The sequence below is a fragment of the Sturnira hondurensis genome, unplaced genomic scaffold (genome assembly GCF_014824575.4).
Source record: "Sturnira hondurensis isolate 20B ecotype Veracruz unplaced genomic scaffold, ASM1482457v3 Scaffold0009733, whole genome shotgun sequence".
Classification (NCBI taxonomy): Eukaryota; Metazoa; Chordata; class Mammalia; order Chiroptera; family Phyllostomidae; genus Sturnira; species Sturnira hondurensis.
The window spans coordinates 4889027-4907009 of record NW_028082364.1 but is presented as its reverse complement, the minus strand read 5'-3'; the positions used below and the strand labels follow the sequence as shown (position 1 = coordinate 4907009).

At 46.9% G+C, this 17983-nt stretch overlaps 1 protein-coding gene across 2 annotated transcripts; it reads left to right on the top strand.

The window, feature by feature from the left end:
* The first annotated feature begins 36 nt into the window (after positions 1-36).
* On the top strand, positions 37-17725 carry PMS2 (PMS1 homolog 2, mismatch repair system component). 2 transcript variants are annotated; one of them, XM_037057838.1, is made up of 15 exons: positions 37-109; positions 1876-2015; positions 2744-2830; positions 3001-3103; positions 3825-4008; positions 4126-4293; positions 4729-4826; positions 5801-5900; positions 6457-6541; positions 7782-7937; positions 9857-10718; positions 12328-12495; positions 13202-13302; positions 13490-13659; positions 17047-17725. In XM_037057838.1, the coding sequence occupies exons 1-15, from the start codon at positions 87-89 to the stop codon at positions 17188-17190; spliced, it is 2589 nt and encodes an 862-aa protein (XP_036913733.1). In that variant the 5' UTR covers positions 37-86; the 3' UTR covers positions 17191-17725. The 2 variants fall into 2 exon arrangements, with proteins under 2 accessions (XP_036913733.1, XP_036913734.1); XM_037057839.1 differs by lacking the exon at positions 4126-4293.
* The last annotated feature ends 258 nt before the right edge of the window (positions 17726-17983 follow it).

Genomic DNA, 17983 nt, shown 5'->3' with positions numbered 1-17983 from the left:
GCCAATGGGCGGCTAGGAGGCGGAGCACCCGTGGGAGCGCCGGGATGTGCAGTCGCGAGTTCTGAGGTGGAACCTGCTGTGCATCCATGGAGCAGGGCGAAGGGCCGAGGTGAGCGCTGTTTGCGGTCCCCCCTCCCGGACGCCGTCTCTCGGGCGCACAGCGTTCCAGGCCCCTGCAGAGGAGGCGAAAACGTCTGTGGCGTTTGGCGAGCTCGCGGCACGCAGGCCCCGGAGCGGGCGCCCTGGCGCTCCGCGGCCACTTCGGGGGCACTTCGAGGTCGGGTCGGCGGGGGCTCGGCCGGCTCCCACGCTGTCTTCACTCGAGACCACACGTCCCGGGACCTAAAGCCGGGCATGAAATCCCAGTAGACTTGAATTCCTTTCCTTTTTACCTGGCTTTTCCCTTTTTGGAACAAAAAGTTGTTATTTTGGGGAGGCTTCAAAGCGTATGCTAATTTGCATTGGCGCGGTTTAAAAAATGCAGAACTTCTCCACCTCCTTGAGAATGCGAGTACTGGCGGGTAAGCCCCACCTAATTCGGGGTGGCGCATCTGCGGCGGGTTCTGGGCATTCAGGGTCAGAATACTGATCCCACCTGCTTCGCTGTGCTTAAATGTTTTATCCCCACCCCTCAAGGTAAATCATCAGAAACGAACCGGTAGCCTATGGCTCCTGTGTCCTGTTACACGGAAGTTATCAGGCCGTTTACTAGACATTTCTAAGTTAATGACAGTATGGAATGCATTCTTAGGATGAGCGCAGTTTTGGCCAGACAGGCGCGGGAGGAGGCCGCGGTCCAGGCAAAGAGACCTAACAGGGAGCATTGCGTAAAAGAGACAGTGGTATTCAGGCAACGGTGGTTTGCTGGGACTGCAATGCAGGGGAATTGTCAAAGGGAGGTTTGGAGGGAATGAGAAATTTACTTTTACTTTATGTAGACTGGTCCCAGTTAGGACTAGATCGCAAACTTCATGTAGCAGACAGTGGACGCTGCTAAGTTTTTCAGCAGAAAAAAGTACTTGGCCAGATTGGTGCTTTCTAAAGTAGTTGTGGTGTTGGCATTGGGGGATGGACCGAAGTGAGGAAGAAGTGGAGACAAATGGGTTGGAAAACTCTGATAGTGGGGTACAGCAAGAACTTTGGGGGTCTTGGCCAAGGCAGCCTCTGGCAGCCTGGATTTGGAGTGGGGAAATCAAAGGCAACTATGGGACTAGTTTCACAATTGGTGTCCAGTTTCTATGATTTGAAAAAAAGATTTTATTTATTTTTTTAGAGAGAGGGAGAGGGAGAGTGAAAGAGGGAGTGAAACATCAATGTGTGGTTGCCTCTCATGCACCTCCTATTGGGGACCCAGCCTGCAACCCAGGCATGTGCCCTGACTGGGAATCGAACCCGTGACCCTTTGGTTTCCAGGCCGGTGCTCAGTCCACCAAGCAACACCAGCCGGGGCTTCCAAGATGATTTTGGTTTTGACATGAGCACCATGTATTTCCCACTAGATTCTTGGTTCTTCAAATTGTGTGAGAAATGTTGTTTTCACTTTTCAAAAAAGAAGATCCCATTGTCGCCAAGGGTTACTGACCCATACCATGAGGGTATGTGTGTCTCTTCTTTGTTGATCCCAGTATAATTAGATTTTAAATATCTATCGTAATCAAAGTATCTACTCAGAAGGGCTTTTTTTGGACAAATATTTAAGGATTGTAGAACAATATTTAGTATTTGTGACTATAATAAATGCATATGTTTATAAAACCAAAGAACAACTATTAACAAAAATTAATCACTTTCTACAGTTAAAATCAGGATGAAAAATATATAAATGCATCCTTGCTTTGCTTCTTGTTATTGTTTTTTTTGTTGTTGTTGTTTTAGCACAGGACTTGCTAAGGCCATCAGACCTATTGATCAGAGGTCGGTCCATCAGATTTGTTCCGGGCAGGTGGTGCTGAGTCTCAGTTCTGCTGTGAAGGAGTTGGTAGAAAACAGCGTGGATGCCGGTGCCACTAATATTGGTGAGTTTGGAGACTTAAGCGCAAGAAATAGTTCATGTATGCTATTTTACTCAAGTAATGTTCGTTACTGTCATCAGACACTCAAGTTTGGGGTAGTGAGAAATTACTTTTAACTTAAATATAGTTATTAAAGTCAGTTATTAAATGTACTTAATACCCAATAAATTCAATAAAAATACAATTAACAAATTCAGTTAATAAAATAAATTACCAGGTACCTAGTACTTAGCTAGGTAGTTATAATAATAGCAGTTGACTTTTGTTGGGTTCTTACATGTGCTAGGCAGACATTGTGCTAAGAACTGTGGGTGGGATACTTTATTTAATCTGCAGGAAAATGTTACGAGATAGGAGTTATTACTATTATTATCTTTATTTTACAAATGAGGAAGTTAAGGCACAGGGAATTTACTTTTTTGACATTATAAAGCTAGTAAAATATGACCCCAGGAAGTCTGATTCCAGAGCCTGTTCTCTTTAATGTTTTAATAATGCTTTATGTTAAAATTATCCTTTTTAAAGAAAGAAAAAGGAATAGAAATAACTTTTATTAGGGCTAGTAAATAGTCAAGAAAGACTTAAAAAATAAAATACGGAAAATGGCAATAGTACATTTAAATGAGTACAGTTATGACTCACGTTTGCATTATGTGAGTTATAAATACGGTCAGTGTAAAGGCTTTTACTTGGATCACTTATTTGAGAAACATGTATTTGAACCTTTTTAGATCTAAGGCTTAAAGACTATGGGGTGGACCTCATTGAAGTTTCAGACAATGGATGCGGGGTAGAGGAAGAAAACTTTGAAGGCTTAAGTAAGTTGAATTTTTCTAACCCTATCGTTAAACATTTGGGTAAAACATTTGAAAAATTTGAGTAAATACAAAAGCAGCTTTTAAAACCCACTTGTTTTGGAAGGTATTGTGTGTGTTCATGTCTATACCACTTGAGACATCCTAGGCCTCTCTCTACGCCTCTCTTTCAGCTCTGAAACATCACACCTCTAAGATTCAAGAGTTTGCTGACCTAACTCAGGTTGAAACTTTTGGCTTTCGGGGGGAAGCTCTGAGCTCACTTTGTGCACTGAGGTGATGCAATATTTTTATTCACTAACTTGACTCCTTGTAAAAAAAAATTCTCTGAAAACTAACAGTATGAGTAGACTCATTATTGTTTGCACCTTTTCATCTCAATGTTTCAGCTTCTCACCCCTGCATTCTCTGTTATCTTGCTACCAACCTAAGTGGAAATATGTCTGAAATGTAAGCAATGAAGGAATGAAATGGAGCAAATAGTACTGTGAAAAAATCATTACCCTGTAACAGTTTTAAAGCAATGACCTCAATTTTAAAATAACATAGATAGTAAATTATAGGTGCTGTTTGAATTTCATTTAGGAAAAAATGTAATAAACATTTATATAATTACACAACATTCTAAGTTTTTATAAATACTTATACATTTGAATTATAATATGTTGGATCCTTTTAAAAATTTTTGTCAGAACACTAGTAACAAAACGGAAATTTTCATTTGTGAATATATAAGTTTTGATATCTTTTATTGTTTTACAGTTCAACCAAAAAAAATCAAAGTTTTTATCAAAAAAAGGCATTTACAGAACACCCTGTCTCACTGTCCATTAGGTGCCAAACCTGGTGACTCCTCACCTGTTTAAACTTTTGATTATCTCAGCGCATCATCATCTCTTCTGAGAGTCTGGAGAGAACAGAAGTGAGAAGGTGACTGTGTGACATCCTGCACCGGGAGTCTCAAGCTGACCATGCTGTACCTGGTGTTCTCTTCCAGTGACGTCACCATTTCTACCTGCCACTCATCTGCAGAGGTTGGGACTCGGCTGGTGTTTGATCACAATGGGAAAATTATCCAGAAGACCCCATACCCACGGCCTCGAGGGACGACGGTCAGTGTCCAGCAGCTGTTTTACACGCTGCCTGTGCGCCACAAGGAGTTTCAAAGGAATATTAAAAGGGTGCGTTCAGTTCAGAAGTATGGAAACTGTAGTGAACACCCAGCAGAGGAGCTGCCAGAGCCCTTCACTCTCCATTTGTTCTCTGGTTGAGTCTTAATGCCTGTGCTTTTTAAACAGGAGTTTGCCAAAATGGTCCACGTCCTCCATGCGTACTGTATTATTTCCACGGGCATCCGTGTAAGTTGCACCAATCAGGTGGGACAAGGAAAACGACAGCCTGTGGTGGGCACCAGCGGAAGCTCCAGCATAAGGGACAATATTGGATCGGTGTTTGGGCAGAAACAGGTAAAGGCAGCCAGGGAACTAAGGGTATCTTACTGCTCTAGTGATCAGGGCTGGTTTCTCTTGTCCTTTCCTATAGAATGGAGAATAAAATCCAAGAAGCAATTTTTTTTTATTTGGTACCTCTTGCAGAAATTAATACTGAGTTCTGAGAGTTTTTATTTTACTCTTGGAGACCATAAAGTATTACTTTTACTTTCTGAAAAAATATAAAATATTGTAGGTATTGTATTGATTATGGATAAGTAGGAGCTACGTGTTTCATCTTTCTGGGGAAAAATCAAAGTTATCTCAGTACTCCAAAAGCAGCTGTCAAGATTCTTTGTGCTCTCACTATGGTTAGTTGACGAAGAGGGAAAACGCACAACCCTGGTGGATTCCTTTCTGAAGTTCGGTCCTTTCTGTTGGGAAGTAACTGGGAATCTTGGTTTCTTCCAGCTGCAGAGCCTCATTCCTTTCGTTCAGCTGCCCCCTAGTGACGCCATCTGCGAGGAGTTCGGGCTCAGTGGCTCTGACGCTCTGCGTAGTCTGTTTCAGTGAGTAGATAGGTGGCTGCTAGGAAAATGACGTGTTTTTCTTGAGTGTTTTCACTTAAAAGGTAGTGATATCAAGGCCTTTTGTTTCTTTTGTCCATTATAAATCTGTAAGCGGTATTATTGCTGAGAAAGAGGGTTTACTTAACTCAAACACTATTCTGGGTAACGGGTGCGTTTCAGGGTTTTTTTTTCCTGTTGAATTAGTCTTTGTAACAAAGGTTGTGTTTAGTGAACAATTAGAACAACTTTAAAAATTGCTTTATGTATAGCGTTTCACTTTATTGGGATCTGGCAGAGAGCAGTAGAGGCTGTGTTTGCTTTAACTCGTGTGTTACCCGAAGTCCAGTCCGGCATCGTTACTGTTAGTGTGAGAAAAATAGACCTTTTCCGTAAGCAGGACTGGTCCTAGGAGGTCTGAATTGCTCACCCTTTCTCCATGTGCCTTTGGCTTATGCCCGGAATTAAAACCGGGGATCTGTTTATGTGAAGGCATCGTGCTTATGGAAATGCCAGTGTCCCTGAGGTTGATCCCAGGTGGAATGAGCACCTTACCTGCATCTCCGTAGATACACGTTTACTGACAGAACAGTTTTAAAAAGGGCAGGGAATGTGGGCAGAGATCCTGCTGACAAGGAGTTGGGGGTCGCCTGGCCAGCATGAAGTTTCTGGAGCATGAGTTTGCCTCCTTGCCTGGAGGTCAAGGATTTAATAGGGAAGGTGAGAGGAGAGGTAAAGCACCTAGTTTTGAACCATGGCATTGCCTGCAGTGGATTTGCTCTACAGGAGCTTTAGAACCTTCCAGAAGGTCTCTGTTCTTTTTATGATTCACCAGAATGGAACATGAACTGAATGTTAGCGCTTAACAGCAGGCCACCAGGTGTTATGTTTTTATTTCTTTCTTACTTTAAGAATGTGCCATATCTGTGTTTCTAACCCTGCTCACTCTGGACCCCTGCCTTGGTGTCACCGAATAGTGTCTCGGGTTTCATTTCCCACTGCACTCATGGTGTCGGACGGAGTTCAACGGACAGACAGTTTTTCTTTATCAATTGGCGGCCTTGTGACCCAGCAAAGGTATTTAAATTTTTTGTGTGTTTTTAAAGTCACGTACATACATTTCTGTGTACATTTAAAAGTGCTTTATGAGTATTAAACTGCACCCGCATTGTTTGGTGTTTCTTCAAGAGCATCTTTAGGTTGGAAAGAGATTCAGTCTTAGGAATCTATGGTGGAGGGCCACAAGGAAGCTTTTTGGGGGTGATGGATGTATTCATTATTTGATTATAAACTTATCAAATTGTACACTGTAATATTTTATTTATTTCTGAAAGAGAGGGAGAGAAACATCGATTGGTTGCCTCTTGCACGCCCCCAACTGGGGACCTGGCCTACAACCTAGGCATGCGCCCTGACCAGGAATTGAACCGGCGACCTTTCGGTCCACAGGCTGGCACTCAGTCCATTGAGCCTTACCAGCCCGGGCTCAAACTGTACACTTTAAATATGTGTAATTGATTGCAGGCCAATTATACTTCCTAAAAGCAGTTGAAAATGTATGCCTTCAGTGTTGATATAATCCAGGAGGAAGGATTCTTTTCTGTTCTTTTCTAATCTTTTCTTTCATTTGTAGGTTTCCAGACTCGTGAACGAGGTCTATCACATGTACAATCGGCATCAATATCCATTTGTTGTTCTCAACATTTCTGTTGATTCGGGTAAGTTCCACTGACACTTCAGTAAACTCGGGGACTTACTCCTAAAAGAATACAGTGACATTATAAAACTCTGGTGTGACCGGAAACAGACTCTTATGGTGACAGTGAGTGGCTACATGCTTTTTTATATAAGATTTCCAATTTTATTTTTAGACTTTTATTTTGTTTTTTATACAAATTCTTCTGTTTTCTACTTGACACTATGTTCGTTGTATTATTAGAAAAAGGTGGCCCTGGCTGGTGTAGCTCAGGGGATTGAGCGCGGGCCTGCGAGCCAAGGGGCTGCCAGTTGAGTTCCCAGTCAGGGCACCTGCCTGGCCTCATCTCCATTTGGGGACACGTGAGGAGCAACCACACATTGATGATTCTCTCCTTCCCTTCCCTTCTAATAATAAATGCAATCTTAAAAAAAAAAAAGAAAAATGTGACTTTTCATGTCAACCAAAAAAGAATGGGGACTGTGTTCTCCCTGATTTTGAAAATGATTTATTTCACTTATTTTTTTTAATTGTTAAAATTCTGGTTTATTGTTATCCAGTAGTTTTCCTAGGTACTTAGAAATACATAGTGATGTATATATCTACCCGTATCTTTCGGGGTCAGGAAATAATTTTGGGTAACTTCATGTTGTACTTTTTATCCTTAGAACTGAAGATTGTCTTTTCCATGTCATTAAAACTTACTCATAAGCATGATTTTAATAATTGCATTCATTATATTTTAATGTATGGATCCATCTTAATTTTAAGCTTATTTATTTCAGTTTTTGGTGATTTAAAGGTCCTTATAATTAAGTCATTATCTATATATTTAATTATTTCTTTAAGGCAAATTTCTGGAATTAGAAACACAGCATTAGTGGGTATGATGGTGGTATATCCGTTTGTACATTTATCAACAGTGTCCTGGGTTCTGTGACTTTAACCAGATTCAGCAGGTGATAAAAGTAACATCTTTAGTTTGCGGTCCTGTTATACATTTGCATGGATTGATTTACTCTCTCTCTTTTGCTAGTTACCCATTCACATCCTTACATGTTTTATCCCTTTATAAAATTGTTCACCTTTTCCTTGATTTCTGAAAAGAATGGATTTTGTAGTTTATAACTAATGATCTGGGCAACCGTAGTGTTTTTAATAGTACTTTTGGTCAGTACAAGGGAATGAAATAGTAGGCGGGAACGCTTCTCTTGTTAAAGGTTCATTCAGACACAGTGACCATCGTTTCTTTTTGGCCTCAGAATGCGTTGACATCAACGTCACTCCGGATAAAAGGCAGATTTTACTACAAGAGGAGAGACTTCTGCTGGCGGCGTTGAAGACGTCGCTGATGGGGATGTTCGACGGCGATGCCAGCAGGCTCAGCGCCAGTCCGCAGCCCCTGGTGGGTGTGGAAGGTAAAGAGCCACGAGTGTAGAAGCGGCGTCCGTTACGCAGCCGTTGTGGTACTGTCCTCAGTACTTTGGACCCGAAGTAAAATCTCCTTTTAGAGAAAGAAAGGACGCGTCACACTAGAAAGTGAGCTGGTTAAAAAGAGCGTGAGCGACTGCAGGTGCTCCACGGGGACGTGCTCTTGCCAGGACTTGACCTTCAGCTGCCAGGCTGTCGGGTTCCAGAGCTCGGAGGAAGCCGGTGCTGACAGTTGTTGCCTGTCTTCTCATCCCTTTCTGGGAGGAGGGGGTTTTGGAGGCCCTTTCACTGGCGTGTTCCCTCACATCGAGAGCTGATCTGCCACCTGTCATAGTGGGCACGTCATTATTTTACTGCCCGGTTGCAACTTATCAGCTGTTTCTTGAGGTGGTTCGTTTCATTCTCGTGCATCCACCCGAGGACCACTGGGACAGGGGCCACAGTTGAGCCCTGCTGCCTCCCTGGGCGGAGGGAAGGGTTGGCCCTTATCTGCGCTGACCAGCAGCTCCGCCCCGGGGGAGGACCCTGCCCGCAGTCTCCAAGTCTGCATGCGGAGGGACGGAGGCAGCAGGTGCCCACCACCGTGTCCTTGGAGCCGGGTGGAGAGCAGAGAACCAGACAGTGGCGGGGCTGCTGACGAGGCTGACAGCGGGTGTGGTGGAAAGCTGAGGTGACAGAGCAGCACCTCTCCCAGCGAGAGGGGGCTGCTGTGGGCTGAGGCTTCGCAGACTGAGGGCGCCTGAGTCAGAGGCGGGTTGGGGGAAGGGCGGGTGCAGAGCTGCTCTGTCCTAACGCTTCCTAACACCCCAGTGGTGTTAGGGTATACTGGGGTCGGCTCTGCTGGCCGGATGTTATGGGCAGTTCGATGATCAGAGGACGTGCTGGAGGCGCAAGGCTCCCGAGGGGTGTGGTAGAGAGGGGCCGGGAACACTGATGTCAGTGCCGCGGGCCTGTTGACCTGCGCGCGGTGGGCCCCTCTCTCCCAGTCCTTCTCTGCGTGGGGGGTGGGGTGGGTGTGGGGGGTAGGTAGCACACACATCTGCGTGCCGTGGGCCTGCGGCGGCCTCTCTGAGCCCACTCACACGCACTGCCAGGGAGGCCCCCAGCTCAGAGAAACTGCTCAGCCTCACTGTGACCTTGGAGCACAGCTGAGTCACTGCCCCTGGGTCAGCCTTTTACTGAGGAAACAGACATCAGAAGTTCATGGCTTAGCAGCGTAGCAGCCCTGAGGTGAAGAAACGGCACCCACAGAACCGCCCCTGCACCCCTTTTAATGCAGTAACCCCACTGGCCACCATTTCCCTGGCTTCTACCACCATGGGTTTGTCTAAGCTGTTTAAAATTGGAAACCAGCATGCGTATTTTTGGATGATGTGTTTCAGTATTTTGTTTGTGAGAGTCCTCCAAGTCACGTGCGGCAATTCATTCATTCTCATTGTATCACATTCCATTGCAATTGACTACTACGATTTATTTGGGACAGCGGGGTGTTTTCTGGTGGGTGCCGTGGTGGACAAAGCTGTGTGGGCGTCCCCGTCCGTGGCTGTGGTGAGAATGGGCAGGCATTTCGGACGGGTGAGCCATGCCAGCTCACAGCGTGTGTGCACTTAGATTTGGGGCACACTGCCCAAGCAGTGAACAAACCAAACTGCCACCGGCCATCCTGAAGCATTCGTTCGATCCTCCTCCTTGTGAACATTTGCTCTTTTTAGAATTCTTTCCATTCTGGTGAGCCTTGAGCAGCATCTTTTGAAGTCCTGATTTGTGTCTGTGATTCACGGACAACAGATCTCATAGGTTTTATCAGCTTGGGTCCCCCCTGTGGCGGCCTGCTGTTCACGTACAAGTGTCCTCTCGTTCCATTTCGGTGCAGCCCTGACCCGCTCCTCCGTTTGCATCTGCTTAGGTCGCCTCATAAAAACGCAGCTGGCAGAGCGGGACGCGCCTCTGCCGGGCGAGCAGGGGACCCGTGCTTCAGTGAGGATGCGAGGAGAGGAGCAAAGGGCAGTGACCGTTTCCAGACTGCGGGAGGCCTTTTCTCTCCGTCACCCAGCAGAGAACCGGCCCCGGGGCCTGCCGTCTGCGGAGGCCAGACGGGTTTCTCCGAGACAGAAGATGAGTGTGTCCTCTCGCAGGCCTTCGGACTCCCTCTGCTCCCAGACGCCCAGCTGGGGTGCAGGCCAGCCCGGCCCTCCGGGAGCGGCGATGCCTTCGGACAGGGACAGAGTGGAGGCGGAGAGGGACTCGGGGCATGGCAGCGCCTCAGCAGGCTCAGAGGAGGGGCTCAGCACCCCGGACATGGGCAGCCTCTCTGGCAGTGACCGGGTAGCCAGCTCCCCTGAAGACAGGTTTTCACAGGAAAACACGGAGTCGTGTGAGAAGTTGCCTGACACTGAGCATCGTGTTTCAGACGTGGAAGGCCGTCGAGACCAGGAAGATGGTGTACACAGGTTGAGAGTGTTGCCTCAGCCCACTGATCTGTCAAACTCTAAGCGTTTTAAAAAAGAAGGGATTCCTTTAAATTCTGACATCTGTCAAGAGTCGGTTAACACACAGAACATGTCAGTGTCTCAGGCTGACGTGGCTGTTAAAATTAACAAGAAAATAGTGCCCCTAGACTTTTCTATGAATTCTTTGGCTAAACGCATAAAGCAGTTACATCACCAGGAGCAACAGAGAGGACGTGAACAGAATTACAGGAAGTTTAGGGCGAAGATCTGTCCTGGAGAAAATCAGGCAGCAGAAGAGGAACTGAGGAAAGAGATAAGGTAAAGGTTTTCTTGAGAGCGTTTTTGCTCGTTCGGTGAGCTGTAGGGAGTGACCCTTCCAGAGTCTGCTTTCGCTCCTTTGGGTGTCACTTGGTTTGTGACCATGGCATCTCTTCTGGGTCAGGGTGGGTGTGGCTCTGCCTTGCACCAGCATCTGGTCCCCTGGCTGCTACTGCCTGTCCGGGTGGCCTCCCGGGTCTTGCGTGCACCAGACTTGTGTCTCAAAGTCAGACCACATCAGTCGGTGCCTTGTTGGCCCCAATTGCATTCTTCCTCTAGGTTTTCAGCCCACAGTGACTTCCCTGCAAGGAAAGTCATGGTGGACTTTGTTATTTTCCATTTTAAAGTATATTACAGAAAAGTAGAACACGTGTCAAACCTGTGATTTCAAGAAGATTACATAGGATAAGGTTTAGTAAAAGGAGTCGATTTAAAAAAATATTAATACTACAGATACAGAAAACACTTCCCTTTTTTGTCAGTAACCATGTATAACATCTTCTTAAAGTGTTGAATTCTGGAATTCTTAACTTTTGTCTTTTAGTTTTCCTTGCCATTTACTGAAATGTGCTGTCCCGTACTCAGCGTTGCTTGGTAATCACATTGAACTTCGCAGCACTTTTAGTCTGGACCACACAGGTTTTGCCTAATTTAGATGATAAATTCTTTAACTATGAGTTTTCTGTTATGTAAATTCCTTTGATATTCGTAGTGCCTAGCTTGCATGGAGAGAGGTGTTCAGGAAATATTTCCTTTAAAAAGTGCAGTTAGTGGAGGTGAACTTACTTGGACGTGGTCTAGTGGGGACTATAAACTCAGATGCACTGAAGAGAGCTAGGTTCCTTCAGATGCACACACACACACACTCACACCCATGGGTGTGCACAGCCAGAGTGTGCTTGACAGTGAGAGACACCTTGGGTGCCCCAGGTTTAGCCTGCCTGGCCTTCGCCTTTGGATACTCTTGGCCCTCAAAGTGAAATTAACTGTGATTTCAAAAACAGGTTTGGATTCATTCAACAGACTTCCGTTGATCTCCTCTTACTGTGGTTCTTGAATTTTTTCATCTGGAAAATAGTCTTTTTTTTTTTTTTTTACTTTTTAAAATTGTTCAAGTACAGTTGTCAAAAAATAGTCTTTTTTTAAAGTAAGGATTTTACTTACTTATCTTTAGAGGGGAAGGGAAAGGAGAGAGGGAGAGAAATATCAATGTATGGTTGCCTCTCGTGGGTCCCCCGCTGGGAACTGGCCTGCAACCCAGGCATGTGCCCTGACTAGGAATCGAACCGTGATCCTTTGGTTCACAAGCCCATGCTCAATCCACTGAGCTATGCCAGCCAGGGCAAAAAATAGTCTTTTAAGATGTCTTAAAATTGGCCTTGGCTAGCATAGCTCAGTGGATTGAGTGCAGGCCTATGAACCAGACGATCGTGGTTCGATTCCCAGTCAGGGCACATGCCTGGGTTGCAGGCCAGTTCCCAGCAGGGGACTCACCAGAGGCAACCATACACTAATGTTTCTCTCCCTTTCTCCTTCCCTTCCCCTCTAAAGATAAATAAAATATATATTTTTAAAAAGATGTCTTAAAATTCACATTTTCTCCATGCAGTAAAACGATGTTTGGAGAGATGGAAGTCATCGGGCAGTTCAACTTGGGCTTCATAATCACCAAGCTGGGCGCAGACATCTTCATCGTGGACCAGCATGCCACGGACGAGAAGTACAACTTCGAGATGCTGCAGCAGCACACCGTCCTCCAGGGCCAGAGGCTCCTCGTGTAGGTCCACGGCGGCCCTCGGGACCCTCGGTGTCGCCTCACCTCCCAGGGTCGAGACCTGGTGGCTTGTGCATGTGTCTGCATATTGATGTGTATATAATTTTCACCATAAGCATCCCTATGGCAGATTTTTCTACTTTTTCCATAATGATAGTCATACCTGCCATTTACTGAGTGCTCATCACGTGCCAGGCACTGTTGAAGCGGTGCACGGGGATGTATTTATCCCCACAGTTTGAGCCGCACACCTGGGTGTGGGTGGAGAAAGAAACAGCGCGGGCAGAGGAAAAGGCAGGGGGCGAAACGAATGCTGCTCACTCTGTTTCCGGGTGCCTGTAAGGACCTAACTCAGCCCTTTAAGATGCCTTTACTTTGAGGCAGGAAGAAACAGCGTTCCGCGCTTCATATTGCTCTTTTTAAGGAGGAGATTCAAAAACAGATGGGGTCACCGGGATGAGATGGCAGATTGAGGAAAAGCAGACTGTTTATACTTTAACTTCGGAAACGACCTCTTAAAAAAGGAGAATTACAAGGAAATTCCTCCCGAAGTTTTGTGGCAAGAAAGGCATGTGGCTCGGTGAAGGGGTGTTAGCATTGCTGTTTGAAATGGATCCAGGGGCTCGTAGTAGCGTTCCATCTTCATCTCTGCCTCCTCGCTGAATGTTTGACTTTGAGATATGGTTCGAATCTCTCCTTTGCTTTTCAGACCCCAGACTCTCAACTTGACTGCTGTCAATGAAGCCGTCTTACTAGAAAATCTGGAAATATTCAGAAAGAACGGCTTTGATTTTATCATTGATGAGAGTGGTGAGTTATTACTGAGAATGATAGAATGGTGTCCTCTTAGGGCTGGGCACAGTCTCTGAGGTCACGTAGGTCCATGTGTTTTATGGGGGTGACAGTGTTTATCCCCTCTTCCAAATGTTTTTTACTAGGAGGACTCAAAACACATTTTCCAAATAATGACCCTTTCTCCAAATTTTATTCTTTTTAGCACCAGTCACTGAAAGGGCTAAATTGATTTCCTTGCCGACAAGTAAAAACTGGACCTTTGGGCCCCAGGACATAGATGAACTGATCTTCATGCTAAGCGACAGCCCGGGGGTCATGTGCCGGCCTTCACGCGTCAGGCAGATGTTCGCCTCCAGGGCCTGCCGGAAGTCTGTGAGTAAACAGGGCCTGTCCTCCAGGGCCCAGCTGGGTGTCACTGCCATGGTTCGTGGTGTGGGTAGAGGGTCGTCGCGCACTCTCGGTGTGACACACCAGTCCCACATGTCTGCGTTACCTCTGACCTCTGGCCCACAGTTACTGCTTTCCTCTACTTCCAATGAGCGTGGTCTCTCTCAGTTCCCCTGCCCCCAGTGCAGGTACCTGTTCGTGCGCACTGTAATGCCTTACAGGTATCAGCATCCCTGGGGGGTGGAGGCCTGCAGCTGCCCTGGCTAGCCGACCACGCAGGTCACACCAGTCCCTCCGGTCAACAGGCGTTCCAGAGGTGCCCCGAGGAGCGTGGAGCATGACCATATTTTGCCATGTATAACGTGCACCTAAGGTTTTGGCTCAAACTCTAAGGGAAAAAAATCTTTCGTTTTAATTTTTTAATTCAGTTATTTATTTATATATTTGTATTTAGAAACAAAGCTGATTATTATATTCCAGGGTATTATTTTGGATATGGATATCATTTCTTTCTACAGTTACACTTTTAATGCATAAGCATAAATAAAAGAGTTGAAAGCATAGCCCTGGCTGGTGTGGCTCAGTGGATTGAGTGCGGGCCTGCGAACTACACGATCGCGGTTCAATTCCCAGTCAGGGCACATGCCTGGGTTGCAGGCCAGTTCCCAGTGGGGGATGCACGAGAGGCAACCATACATTGATATTTCTCTCCTTCCCCTCCCCTCTAAAGATAAATAAATTAAAAATATTTTTAAAAAAGAGTTGAAAGCATAGATACGGAATTAGTGTAACCCATGTATAATGCGCATTCTTATTTTTCCCTCAAAAATTCGGGCAAAAAGTAAAGTGCGCATTATACATGGTAAAATATGGGCAATTCGCTGCTCAGGGTGGTCCTGGAAAGTGACAGCCGGATGTCCAGGCAAAGGAAGTGAATCTCCATTGCCTGGCCTGTAGGAGAGGCCCGGACGCCATTCTGTCATTTATTCAATAGTTACTTCTTGAGCCCCTGCTTGGGGGGCCCTCCCTGTGCCAGGTGCTGGGGACACGGAGGGACAAGGGAGACAAGGTCCCTGCCCTTGTGGAGCTTATAGTTTAGTGGAGAGAAACAGACATAAACAAATGACAATTTCAGACACGGGTAAGTTCAGTAAAGAGATCAAAACAGTATTAGGATAGGGAGTGCGCACAGGACGATGAGATGAACAGTTGAGACGGCTGAGCAGGGAGAGGCTGTCTGAGGAGGTGGCACCTGAGCTGATGCTTGGAAGGTGAGATGGAGCCCCTTGGGTCAGAACCTTCTGGACAGAAGAAATAGCAAGTGTAACGGCTCCACAGCTTCAAGCAAAGTCCGAGGCTGATCTGGCTGGGGAGGGGACCAGGATGAAAACAGTGCAGTGTCCAGGGATCCACATCGGGCCTTGCAGAACCTGGGCAGAAACCTGGGAGTTTGTGCTGCTGTGCTGGGGTGGGGTGGTCCTGGAGGGTTGTCATGGCTGAGATCAGACTGTAGGGGGTGCCTACGGAGTGTGGGAGGAGGGGAAAGCAGCAGCTTTTCACATTTGGGGGGTGGGTGGGAGTAAGTTCAGTTTTAGACATCCTATTTTGGGGATTCCATTAGCTGGTATGCGAAGGTGTCTCAAACAGTTGTGTTAATGACTCTCAGGCTCAAGGGAAATGTCAATTTTGGAGATAAAATTTTAGGTGTGCTTTACAGCCCTGGGGACTAGATCTCTGCTCTAATTAAACCCAAGGGAAGAGTTTAATTAGAGCGGAGAATAGGGCCCAGGGTCCGTCAGCTGCAGAGAATTCTTTGGTGAAGACTAGCATGGATCTAATCCTGGAGTCTGGGAGTAGAGCTGGGGCTGGCCTGTGCTGACAGCCAGACATGTTAAGTTGTGTCTTCCCGTGACTCAGATCTTCAGAGCCACAGGCTGCCCCTTCGTGGCGCCCCCTGGCAGGGCCACCCAGCTGCAGCTCTTGTCCTCCAGGCAGCACACCTGAGCCTGCCCACTGTCTGCTGGGGGCTTTCCACTGCCACCCCTAGGGCTCCAGCTCCAGCTGTCCCGCCCTTGCAGCCCCATCTGCTGTGCTTGTCTGCAAACCAGTCACACTAGTCTCCTTCCCACCTCGTGCCTGTTGTGCTTGGCTGTCCCCCTGTCTCGATTCCCTGCTCGTGTTCCTTCGTCACATCCCGGCTCTTATCTGTCTTGGGCCCTGAGCACCCAACTGGGGCATAGCGCCCCGGGTGATACTTGTCTTGCTTCTGTTAACTTGTCTGTTGTCTGTCTTCCTCCAGCGTGGCTGAGCCCTGCCCCACTGCCTCTAGGACTCTGCCAGGTTCAGGTGTGTCTCCTCTTGTCACCCCTCCCAGTTTCTCAGGGCCTCAGTGTCTCTGCGCTTGCTCTGGTGCCTGCTTGTCTCCCTGTATCTGTCAGACAGGGATACGTGCTATGGGGAGGAAGTGGGGCGAAGACTGCAGAGGGTTGGGCAGGGGAGCTGTGCCATTGGAAGAGGCAGGGACATGAAAGCAAACGCTCAAAGGGAGAGGAGAAGTGAGGCTCCGGTGGAAGGCACAGCCAGTACCAAGGTCCTGAGGCATGTGCGTGCTTTAGAGAGGGGTACCAGTGTGGCTGGAGTGGGGGACAGGGAGGGTTGCTTGCTTGCAGGTGCAGGCATGGAGGCCAGTGAGGGCCAAAGCAGGTGATGCACTTGGGTTTTTATTCTGGTGAGGGCGAGGCCTGTGCAGAGCAACCGTGAGGTCCGACGGACCTTTAAAAGGAATCCCGGGCTGTTGAGTAGAACCTATGGACGAGGGGAAGAGGGGAAGCAGGGAGGCAGTTAGGAGGCCTCTGCACTTGCTGAGGTGAGGGCACCAACACAGGTCGTGCTGCTGCGCTCGAGACCCCGGTGTGGTCAGCATCTCGAGTGAAGGCGGAGGGGCCGAGGAGGGGCTGGATTTCATGGAAAAGTGGAGGCCGAGATGTTAGAAGGCAGGTTCTTTGGGGGAAGATTTTTCAGGGAATGTCATTTTTGAGTTGTAATCTTTTTTTTAAATACCTGGACTTTTTAAAAAAGATTTTATTTATTTATCTTTAGAGGGGAAGGGAAGGAGAGAGGGAGAGAAACATCAGTGTATGGTTGCCTCTCGTGAGTTGCTTGTTGGGAACTGGCCTGCAACCCAGGCGTGTGCTCTGACTGGGAATCGAACCGAGATCATGTGGTTTGCAGGCCCGTGCTCAATCCACTGAGCTACACCAGCCAGGGCTTGAGTTGTAATCTTGCCTAGCCTTGTTTTAGAGAAAAATATGGCTGAATAGTTGTTTTAACCAAAACCCAGTACAACTTTAAACTGTTGTGTCTCGTATTCAGGTGATGATCGGAACTGCTCTTAACACAAGCGAGATGAAGAAACTCATCACCCACATGGGTGAGATGGACCATCCCTGGAACTGTCCCCACGGCAGGCCCACCATGAGACACATCGCTAATCTGGATGTCATTTCTCAAAACTGACACTTACTGTTGTGTAGACCTAGACAGTTTATTGCAGACATCTCTGTGTTGAAAGGCGGAGTTTTAACCATTAAGCACCATAGCCATTTAGAAATGATGTTGAAAACCTTTTGAACCGGGTGGAGCATTGCTGCAGTGTGTCCTGTTCTGCATTTGCATGTCTGTCTGTCTGTCTGTCTGTGGATGTGTTTTTATAGGCAAGCGCATGTTTCTTTTAAGACAGGAAGAGCACTTTCAAAGTCCCTTCTCTGGCCCAACGCATTTTAGGCTGCAGATTTGAGCCCTTTGTGAGGATTAAATTTATAATGGTTTAATTTCATAAATTTAAAATTATGGTCCTCTTGGGTTCTCCACCCTGATGCGCATGAAAAAAAAATCTGGAAAAAACAAGAAGGGATTCTCTGCCCAGCTGGGAGAGAATGACCCAGGTGGGGTTGGGGTCATTATTTTTAAAAGTTCCCAGGTGTCATCAGGACAGTTAAGGCACCGTTGTAGGCAGGGGGCAATAAAAGGTCCGGCTTTGCCCGTCATTTGACGCTGTGGTGTGGTTTCCTTGGGTGTGAATTGCAAAATATTCTAGTTTCTGGCTGTCAGTGGTACCGGAGGTAGAAGAATCCCTGTGTTTGATCAAATAGTTTTCCATGGAATCTCCTTCCGTGTGAACTCTGCCAAAGATGCTGTCTGTGGAATCCAGGCCGCGGCTGGTGTGCAGTGGCGAGTGTGGGCACCCCCTGCTCTCCCCTCCCTGACCAGCCTGCGGGCCTCCTTCCATTGGCAAACTTAGAATTTCTTA